Source organism: Vanacampus margaritifer, chromosome 2, assembly GCF_051991255.1.
Source record: "Vanacampus margaritifer isolate UIUO_Vmar chromosome 2, RoL_Vmar_1.0, whole genome shotgun sequence".
In the NCBI taxonomy this organism is placed as follows: domain Eukaryota; kingdom Metazoa; phylum Chordata; class Actinopteri; order Syngnathiformes; family Syngnathidae; genus Vanacampus; species Vanacampus margaritifer.
In genome coordinates, this window is record NC_135433.1 from 12464041 (window position 1) to 12474961 (window position 10921).

The 10921-nt window shown below is 39.9% G+C and overlaps 1 protein-coding gene across 1 annotated transcript in view; it reads right to left on the bottom strand.

Moving 5' to 3' along the window:
• The window catches only part of xpo6 (exportin 6), a 20093-nt gene extending 10378 nt beyond the window's left edge, over positions 1-9715 (bottom strand). Inside the window, exons 1-13 of the mRNA XM_077558987.1 lie at positions 9337-9715; positions 8098-8188; positions 7369-7481; positions 6713-6910; positions 5480-5639; positions 3533-3610; positions 2878-3394; positions 1632-1758; positions 1390-1499; positions 1171-1279; positions 987-1079; positions 90-159; positions 1-2 (exon numbers count right to left, since the gene is read on the bottom strand). The exon at positions 1-2 is cut by the window's left edge and continues 158 nt beyond it. Of these exons, the coding sequence (XP_077415113.1) occupies positions 1-2; positions 90-159; positions 987-1079; positions 1171-1279; positions 1390-1499; positions 1632-1758; positions 2878-3394; positions 3533-3610; positions 5480-5639; positions 6713-6910; positions 7369-7481; positions 8098-8188; positions 9337-9339 (1671 nt within the window). The 5' untranslated portion in view covers positions 9340-9715. The remainder of the gene's footprint in view (positions 3-89; positions 160-986; positions 1080-1170; positions 1280-1389; positions 1500-1631; positions 1759-2877; positions 3395-3532; positions 3611-5479; positions 5640-6712; positions 6911-7368; positions 7482-8097; positions 8189-9336) is intronic.
• Between the last annotated feature and the right edge of the window lie 1206 nt (positions 9716-10921).

Here is a 10921-nt window from a genome sequence, read left to right on the forward strand (position 1 = left end):
ACCTGGAAGGGTCGATATTACATTTGAGTTTAGGAAGCGATCCACAACCACACACAATGATGTATGTAACTGATCAAATGGTTTCTTACTTGTGCCAGTGGTGACAATGAACTGCTGCAGACCCAAGTACACATCCAAGTTTTCTTGAAGAACGGGAAACTTATGGGAAAATAAATGAACTCATCAGGAGGCTAATGCTGCTGTATATAAACATGCCCAAAATTAGCACGTTACATTGGACATACAGTTGACCCTCGGAGTTTGAACGTCTCGGAACTCGTACAAATCGGACTTCAACCCAAAAATCTGAGTAAAAAAATGCCTCGGAGTTTGAACACCCAAGGAAAGCAAGCTAAGCCGAATTGAAGTGATGCCGAATGCTCACGTTGCCGTAGTTGAGACGAAGCGCTGCTCATTTCCAGTCACATCGTGAATACTCCCGGAGGTGCTCCATACATTCGTTGGTGCATTTAGATTTTTCCACAACAATTTTCTTTGCCATGGACCCAAAGAAAGACAAGTGCCAGTGGCAGCAACGAAAAACGTACAGTGCTATGAACCACAGTGGATTTAGGAAGGAGATTATTGTGCCGTTGTAACTACCGCGTCGACTTCCGTAAATACTGGCACGAGGACACCCCTTAGCTGTTCAACAAGGCTGTAAACGTAAAAAACAAATAGAAATTAAAATAAGAATTTTCTGTTTTTGGAGCTTGGGAACGGATTAATTGCATTCACATTATTTCCTAAGGGAAAAAATATTTCGGAGGTTGAACAATTCGGACTTTGAACACTTCACAGGATATGTTCAAACTCTGAGGTACCACTGTATTATGCTTTACTATTAACAGTATTAGTAGAGCTTTGGTAAACTTTTCATTTGTGCAAAATTAAATTTTTTGCAAAATTGACAATGATAAATCACGACCTAGATTTGTTTGGAGTTTGTTAATTCATGCTCACAAAAGCCATCTAAATGATCTTACCAAAGTAGAAAATGCATGGGAAGGGAGCAGCTCCATCACCTTGGCAACAACTTCCAGGCTCTGACGCAGGTACTTTTGCCATTCAGTCTGTTGCTATGGTTACCAAATAAAAGACATTAAGACACTGTAGCGCCATTGGGAAGTTCTGAAATTCCTCTGCAGTGGCTGTGCAGCATGTTCTTACATCATCATCCAGCGTCTCATCATCAAGTTCTTCTAATTGGACCTGATTGTAACGAAACTGGACGCGATTCAGAACTTCTCTCAACAGAAGGACTAAGGCATCTTTGTACCTGAAACAAAACCAAATGGCTCATCAAAATTAACCACGCTTTACACTTGACTGTCCTTGCACAAAATGAATGGGTAGAGGATGAAAATGCTTTTTTGGACTCGAGGGTACCTGTTAAGAACACTTTCTCTGTCGGCGAGTCTGCTTTTGATTTTGGTTGTAAGAAAGTCCAAAAACACACTCCAGATATCCAAACAGGCAAAGTAGCCCTCGTGAGTAGGCTGGCGGTAAAAAGCAACAAAATAAACCAAGGTTATTGCTATCTCTCGGACCAGGCTCGGTCTTGTGTAGATAAGAAAAATAGATGCAAGCCTAAAGAAGAAAGCAACTAGCCCAAATGCAAACATCCTTACCTGGTTGAAGGTGTACTTGAAAAGCAGGGCGAGAAACTCTACAATTGGAAATTGAGGACTGGACTCAATCCGCCTCAAGTGAACACTGACAAACAGATGCAGGAAATCTGTGAACTTTTCCAAGTAACTGTAAGAAAGAAAAAAAACAAATAGAAACACGACAAATATCATTCCAAGTTCATCTTGCATGACGACGATGTAAAATGAATGCTTTCAAGGGGACCGGGTAGTTTAATGTAATAAAATCCATCCATTGTTCAGGATCACATGTGAGTTGGAGACTACTCCAACTTAGTCTTCACTTGACCTGGCTAATGTGTTTTTGGATTGTGGGAGGAAGCCAGACCATAAAAAAGCCCACACAAGAACGGGTAAAACATGTGAACACCACACAAAGGAACATTCAAATCCAGAATACTTGATTGTGAAGCAAATAAAGGTTAACAGACTAGAATTCAAAGCTATGTAGAGTTTAAAAAAGTTGTGCACTGTTCACTAAAAAGAACTAAAAGAGGATGTTAGAATGACATGTGACTGACCTTATGAACATATGACTACATTGAGAAAGAAGCTGTTGAGAGACGGACCACAAAATAACAGCTCATAGCAATTTTATAGGTGAAAAGTTAATTAAAAAAAACACACAATAATCTCTACAGGTCAATTTAATTTGACATTGTCTTAACTTGTCAACACACATTCAGCTGCTCAATGTTTCAGTACTTTTTAACACAACCCTCTGTTCAAAAAAAAAAAAAAAAAAGGAACTAAATGGTAAACTGACTGGAAGAGTCACAGAAAGGCATAAAAAGTCTTGAAGTATAAAGTCCTTGAAAATGTTGTCAATTTGTTGGGAATTTGACCACTGAGCCTCTTTTGTCGTCCTGGAGAAGAGTAAGTTAAGCCAAAAGCACTGAAACACTGAATAGTTGGTTTAGAGAAGGCAAATTAGGTTCACCTGTAAAAATTATAGTGTGTTTTTGGTCCATCATAAAATTTGAATATCCTAACTTTTTGCAAGTAGTGTACATTGTCTGGCCACAACCATAAAAAAACAGCAGTTAAGAAATAAGCATTTATGCAGAAAACGCTACTTTCTGATTGACACTGTCACAGCAGCATTTAATACTATTTATTACTGTGGTTGTTGTTTGCAGTGTTGTAAAAATGGACTGCATTCTACTCAAGAGTTGAATAAAAAAAAAAAACTGTTGGATCTCATTATGCAAATGGGTCTGAAACAAACCTCTCGTCAAGTTCCTGGAGCTGACTCTTAACTGTATGGGCATTATTCTCACGAGTGAGCCTCTGGAGTAGAAAGAAGGTCTGCTGGAACATGCGTAAAAGGTATTCCTCAAAATCCACGGGCACACAGTTCTTTGACACCAGTTCGTTGACGCAGGTCATGGCGAGCACGCCGAGGCGGGAGCGATCGACCTTGCTGCCCTCACTCTGACGCCCGCCACCGTTCGACATGGGTGGCATGGTCCCGGCATTGAGGTGTCCGTTAGAAGATGAGGAGGTAGAGGAGATGAAGGGCTTGGCTTTGGTCCGAAGATCGCAACCAAAACGTGCAAAGTGGAAGATGGATGCCAGCAGAGTGGGTGTGATGTTAGTGGACAGCGGAATCCAGCTGAACAGTTGGGCCAAGCACTCCAAAACAAGACAACAGAGCTGCTGGCTCTCATTGTCTAGCGCTGCCATGGGCTGGCACAAAAGCTTTGAGTACTGACTGCCCTGAAACAACGTGCCCAAAAGTTCCACTGAAAGATTCAAGAGGCACAAAAGGAGACCGATCAACACAAAGCTACAGTTGTATACAATTCACAGAAATGAAAAAAAAACAACAATAACCATTCAAAGTTTTTGCCGTTTCACATAATTGGAGACAATCCACTCACCACATTCTCGTGATGTCGGCGAGGGCGGCGGTGTCGAAGCGATGATGCTGTGCTTGTCCCAGTAAGTCTCAAGGATGCCTAAAATGAGGTCAGAAGGTAAAGCCAGTTAAAATTTCGCATCAGCACTATGGCCATCCCACCAGAGCTTTGTTATGAACGCTGCATGCTCCCGGCACAATATTTCTGGCAGAAAACAGAGTTAGGACGCGCTGGTTGTTGCTACCCCAAAACATTTGTTTCCCTCCCGCGTCATGCTTTTTTTTGGTGGCAGTTTTATAAGAAAGTTTTTGCTAACAAGTGCTTGCATGTACAGTATCAGTGCATTGACTTGAAATATCAGGAAAAAAACACTGAACAAGAATATTCAGACACACTATGACAGTTTTATTTTATTTTCATCCGTCATCTGAGCTTAACGATATATTTTTTTTTTACCCTTCTTTAGTGCATGACTTTTTTCACTTGTTATACATTATTAACATTTTTAATTCTTTATTTCATATATTAACCATGTTGAAATGTTTTATAGATGTGTAGAGTAGGTGAAATAGTGTTGAACTCAGTATAATTTGACCTTAACCTTGTTTTTGTCTAAAAATTCCTTCTCAGTGTTTTGCGCACACACATTCTGTTCGTGAGAACAGATTTTGCCACACACACATCCTGAGAGCACCTCACTCACGGCCACTCTAAATCCAGTTCAATTTGTTTGTGAGATATTGTTTTGGGAAAAAAGTACGAAAAGTACCCTGAGAGTATATTTTGTCTAAAAAGATGAACACAGCTGCGGACTGTGTACGAAAATAATATTATGTAACATATTGTGTGAGAACCAATCTGTTTTACTTATTCATGATGGGAGGAGGAATAGGTGTTCTCTTACTGATTTGGATTCTTTAAAAAGCTGTATTCCGCAAAAGAGGGGGCACACACGCACCCTGGAATTCCACCTTTTACGTGATGTTCAGTGTTGTGTGACCGGAGATTCTCTGTAATAAATCATCTTTGCAAGGAGTTTTTCTCACAAGAAGTCTATCTTCAATTTTTTGGAACACGCAAAAGAGGACAAATAATTAGCCTCTATCACACTCTTCACACTTTTTTGGAGTCGAGTTAATGAGACACTTGAGGTTACATGTAAAACACTAACAGTAATAAAATACATTATAAAATGTTTTCACCTACCTCATGCAATGTGCTCTCGTATTAGTTATTTCTGTTCAATGCATCAAATATGTTTTTTCTAAGTATACTCCAGTTGTCCTACAATGCGAGTGGTCATCAAAGAGACCTCGAGTCTACTACAGAAGGCGTACGACGTAGCAGCCAACTGTACTGGTTTCCTTTTGCGTCTCTTCACGCAGCTATCATTAAATGCACAGGAACTTTTATGCAAAATATTGCTATGTAATTGAAAATGTAAAAAGTGTGTTCATGTCTTGAAATGAAAATAAACGCAGTAATGTCGCACCGCTTTCAATGTGTGTGTGTGCTCCCGCAGTGAGTGATACAAATGTTTCGGATGTAACAACATTGGCACAAGTAACCTGCAATAGTATAATGAAGCGCACAAACCGAAGCTTTGTGGCCGGGGGTCCACTTCATGGCGTTATTGGTGCACGAGCACTCTCTTTCTGATAAAACCTGATAAAAAGTCTTTCTTCTTATGAAGCCCTGTACCTTTTGCATGCAATGGAAGAGCATTTCATTGTTCTGCCCATCACTGCCACTTGCATGGCCAGACAAAGATATTGCTGATTCATAAAAAATATTTAAATAATACAATAACAACAACTGTTATGCGTGTTGTTGTTTCATTCATTCATTCCAAATTCATTAAGTTGAGGCAGTCATAAGTCAAGGTACCACTGCACGGGTACATTTTCATTAGCGCAATGTACAATTGTACATTGCACAATGTGTAAAAGTACAAATGATCGTTCTTACCTGTCAACAGTCCAAGCATTGTCGGTACCTGATCCAGCAGCAGTTTGCGCAGTTCTTCTTTCCTGGCAACACTCAAGTCTTCCCGAGGACATGCCAGTTCCTCCGATGTGGTTTTTAGCATTACCAAGCCTAACTGTGCCAAAGCTGGGGACTGGATCAACTACAAATCACATGCAAAAAACAAAACAAAACAAAACAAAACAAAAACAAAACATTTTTAAGACATTGCACAAATTTTCTAACCTCGCCAGCCAGATTGATAATTGTGATTCTCTCGAGGTAGTTCTTCACGTTATCAATCTGGTACTTCACTAGGCAGACAGGCGGGATTTGCTGTACAATACTTCGAGCTTATTGGACGATGCGGCATCTTTGCACATTTTGTTTTGACCAACGTATGACAATCTCGTCTTCCATCTCGTTTTAGGGAGAGGGTTTGCACAAACATCTTTACCAGAAAAAAATGCACGAAACGCCTCTCACTGTTCAAATTCAACAAGGAAACGGTGAGTAATTCCGCAAGAACATCATTAAATGCAGCATCCATTCATCTGTTTGTTTCCCCCCCACCATCGGTGCTTATTGGTTTCGTCCTGCCTAAACAATGCCTGATTGGTCCGACCTAAAAAAGGTCAGCTGCAAACGTTATTAGCGGGAGCGGTACAAGATGTATTCTGCGGAGTTTGTGAACTCACAAATACCGCGAGAATTCATCTTGTTGGCAAGGTTACAAATTTTCCAAAAGACCGATGAGTCATTTCAAGCAACATGGAGACAGAACACAAAGGTCAGTTTCAGGTTTTTTTGTGGAGGAGTTCAGAATAAAAATCTAAATAACTACTTAGTGTCACCACCTCTTCTTTCTTTGAAGTGTGGCATTTATTCATCTACGTAGGCAACACTCCTAAAGATTAATTGGGGCCACCTTTTGAGTTGGGGGCAGTATTTGAAAAAATACCAAACTTTCAGTTTGTTTAAAAATATATATATATATTTTATAAAAAATAATGAATCAAAGTTGATTGAAAGGAAAGTCCACATAATAAAACACTTGTGTACTGTGTGTAGGTAGTTTGACATTGGAAAAGCGCCATATAAATGAATTTGACGAAGTAACTCTTCTTGGACAAGTTCTGCAAGGTGCAGTGAATAAAATCACATGTAATTGAATAAGCCGCTATTAGCCCTGCAATAGAAGAGGTTAAAGGTCTTGTGAGCACCAACAGCCCTTACCTGAAGCGTGTTTGTGAAGAAATCGTGATAGAACATCGGCCAGTCCTGGCGACCGATGTCCACAATGACTTTGCAGAGTTTATTACGGATGAAATAGGGCACCGATTTGTGGTGTTCAAGTAAGAGTTTGGGCAAACAGCTGCGAATCTCCATTTTGTCTTGCGATGCTAGACCGATCCACATCTTGTTCACCAGGTTCTGAAAGTCAACAAGACGGTCTCAGGACACAACCTCGGGAAATACGGCCTCTGCAGAATGCTTGATAGTTTATCTGCAATCTTAAAACATGTCTTTTCATGGTGAGATCGGATTTAAAATGCAACACTGCAGAGGTGTGCACTTAAGCGAGCAATTCTGAAGTTGTACTGCTGAATGATGAAAACATACAGAAAGAAACAACAAATAGCTGAAGCCTATCCGAGCGGACATACAAGAAGTAGGATACCCCCTACACTAGTGCTCACCAGTCAATTGTACTGCTCATCTTGACAACAACCATTCAAATTCACAACTAATGCCAATTTAAACACGCATGCATGTATTTAGAATGTGAGAGGAAGCCGCACAAAGGCGCCAAGCTACAACATTTGGCTTTGAAGCAGACAGGCTAACCACATACTCCACCGTGCTGCTCTACTTGAAAAAAATGAACTTACTTCAAATACTGTCAGACTGTACATCATGACATATTCATTCCGGGTATTAGAGAGGAAGAACAAGCAATGGCGCCACGCTCCAGTCTGCTGTGCAAAGTTATTCAGCAACTCTTCTGTAGAAACAAGGAAGCAATGATTACCAAAGGTGCACTGCAACACTTAATTTGTACATAGTTAGCAGAGGAAATGCTTTACAGAGGCAATAAAAAAATGGGTGAAAGTAAAGCAAACAAAAAAATGACTTCACCAGCAATTTGGTCAACAAATGCTATAGATCTTTTCATGTCACAAAAGAGAACTTTTCTGTGCTATTTAAATAGGCGTTTAGAGTTTTCAAATGATTGTTACTCATTAGCTTTTAATAGAACAGTACACACTGGAACTTGCAAAGTCACAAACAATCTTGTGAAGTTTTTGTATTTTTATTGTCATAGGAAAATTTCCCTCTTTTGGAACTGCTTATGCTCTCCGGGGTCACGGTTGTGCCAGAGCCTATCCCAGTTGTCTTTGGGCGGTAGGCGGGGTACACCCTGAATTGGTCACCCGCCAATCGCAGGTTATACCAAATTATTAAAACCTTTAATAACTCTTGACGCCATGTTTTAACTGATTCTTTAACATTCCGTATTGTAATACAAAAATTCTTACTCTTAGCATCCGTGCCGGACATGTAACAGAAAGATGTTGTCCACTTTCTAACAAATCTGCTATGATGAAAAGTCCACATACCTATTTCTCGTTTTCTTTCATTGGTTGTGCAGCTGTGAAAGAACTCTGTCATCAGGCTCTCCAGTGCACGCAGTGACGCTTCCTCTGAAGCCTGATGAATAATGAAAAGACAACAAAGAGTGCAAAATATGACTAAGAGCCTAACAATAAGTGCCGCAAATCAGAGTTACAAGATACCGCCCATCATATATAATTCAGAAATGTCTTCATTTCGTAATCCAGAGTAGAGTAGAGTAGAGTAGGGGCTGAAGTGCTCTAATATGGCTGCAGTGAGAAGCTAGTTTACAAAAGCAGCATTACCAAATTGGAAGCTTTATTTAGCAATTTTTCTAACCCCTCTACCAACAAATACTTAAACTGTAGGGATTTTCTCTTAAGGCACAACCCTAAAAGCAGAGTGTTTCTATAACCTAATACAGTACACTATTTACAAATGATAAGGGGTGGCTTTAAATTATTATTACTACTTCCTGGCATGTGTACTATCACTTCACAAAGTTTCATAGAAATAGCAAGGGTAGTAGTTTTTGCCCAATCCTGCTAATATACAAGGTATATCACCCTGGCAACAGCTGTCAATGCCCTCAACACCTTACATTTACACACGTTGCTGGAGCAACCCCACCTTTGACTCAAGGGAGATCACTAGTAGAATTAGAATGCATTCTAAATGTATTTTTCTGACACATTGAGCCAAATGAGTACAGTACTTGCATATATTATAAGGCCATGACACATGTTGATAAATTACTGTTACAAAACCAATGTGTCAATGTGGTTAAAAATGTACTCATTGGATATGGTCAGAACGATCAAATAAGGCAGAGGTGAAGATTTTTAAAGAGGTGCTCCTAAGGCATGCGGGTCGAAATTCCTCACATGGGCCACAACTTGCCGGGGCACAACATGACTAGGAAGTGTTTAGTTTTGCAAGATGGGCGTCTTGTTGAGGAAATGGCCTAAGGAGGTGTCACATCCCGTGAATTACCTGCAAACCGTTACATGACTAAACCAGCTTCAAATGCCTCTCACCTAATATTCAAATGACATTGGCTTTACGGAAATACATTTTAATACTATTTTAAACGCAATATAATTTTTGTTTGTTTATTTGTTTCACTGGTCTGGAGAGAGAAGCTTATATGTTCTAGGTTAGCTTTTAGCATTAACGGCAGGAAGTGGACATGTAGCAAAAAATAATAATACATGCGTACGTGCGTGCGTGCTCTTTGTACTTACCATGTTGGGCTGCGTCCTTCAATTCGGTTAGTCTCGGATTAATTACACTAAAACAACGTTAAATTACCGAGCTAGCCAAAAACTGCAGCTAGCGTTAGCTAAAGTGTAGCTCGCTAACGTAACTGCAAAGGGGATTCGTCATGATCTGCACGCTTTAATTCGCGATTCCACGACCAAAACACTGATATTTACTTAGCTCAAAAATGTGAAAACATTTACTGTTTGAATCTCGCTCGACTTGTACTCGTTCTAGTAAGCATGTGATAAAAAAAAGCATGCTACGTGCAAATGATACTACAGTGAAGCTAGCCGCCTCTTCTTTTTACGGAGTCAAGCCAGCCGCTCTTCATTTTAAGTTCGCTCCTTTGCTAGGAGTTACGGTAGTGTGCGCGAAGGGACGCTGGCGCAGAAAACTATATTCGGTTTTCAAAATACAAGACCGGTCTTCAAAATAAAATGGAATTGACGAGCAGGTTAAACTGTTATTTATTTATTTATTATGTTTTAATGGTTTATAAGATAAGTTTAAAATATGCTTCACTATAATACAGCAACAATTCACGTTTCACTGGGCATGCACTCTTGTGGGGTGAATAGGTCTCATGACCTAGCATTGAGCTAGATCGTACAATATTTAATAAATTTAAAACAAAGGGAAGGTTGAAATGGAGAAAAAAAGGTGTCATCGAGCAGACATGCCACTATGATGCAGCCCTAATTTGGGGTCAATAGGTCACATGACCTGGAAGCTATTGAGCAAAAATGCTAATAGTTACAGAAAAAAAAGAAATGAACAATGAGTGGAGGTCTAATATTAAAACATACGAGATGTGCATCATCTAGCAGACATGCGACCATGAGCCAGCACTGATTTTGGGTCACTAGGTCACATGACCTGGTAGCTATTGAGGTAAAATGCTAATAATTACAGGAAAAAATATATAAAAAAATAAGTGGAGATCTAATATTATAAAACAAAGGTGTGTGTCATCTAGCTCAGAGGTCCCCAACCCTGGTCATCAGGGACCGGTATCCAGCCTGTTTTCCATGTCTCCCACAGCCAACACAGGTGGAGATCGTTATCAGCCTTCTCCAGAGATTGCTGATGATATGAATCACCTGTGTTGGCTGTGGGAGGCATGAAAAACAGGCTGGATACCGGTCCCTGAGGACCAGGGTTGGGGACCTCTGATCTAGCTGACATGCTGCTACGATGCAGCACTGATTTAGGATCACTAGGCCACATGACCTGGAAGCTATCAAGCAAAAGTGCTATTTTTTGCTGAAAAAAAAAGGGGGGGAAATCTAATATTAAAAAATAAGAGCTGTGCATCATCCAGCCGACATGCCACGATGATGCAGCACTGATTTGGGGTCAATAGGTCACATGTCCTGGAAGCTATTGAGCTAAAATGCTAATATTTACATGAAAAAAAAAATTAAATACAAGTGGAGATCTAAAATAATAAAAAAAATAAGAGGTGTGTGTCATCTAGCAGACATGCCACTATGATACAGCAGTGATTGGGGGTCAATAAGTCACATTACCTGGAAGCTATTGAGATAGAATTCTAATATTTATAGA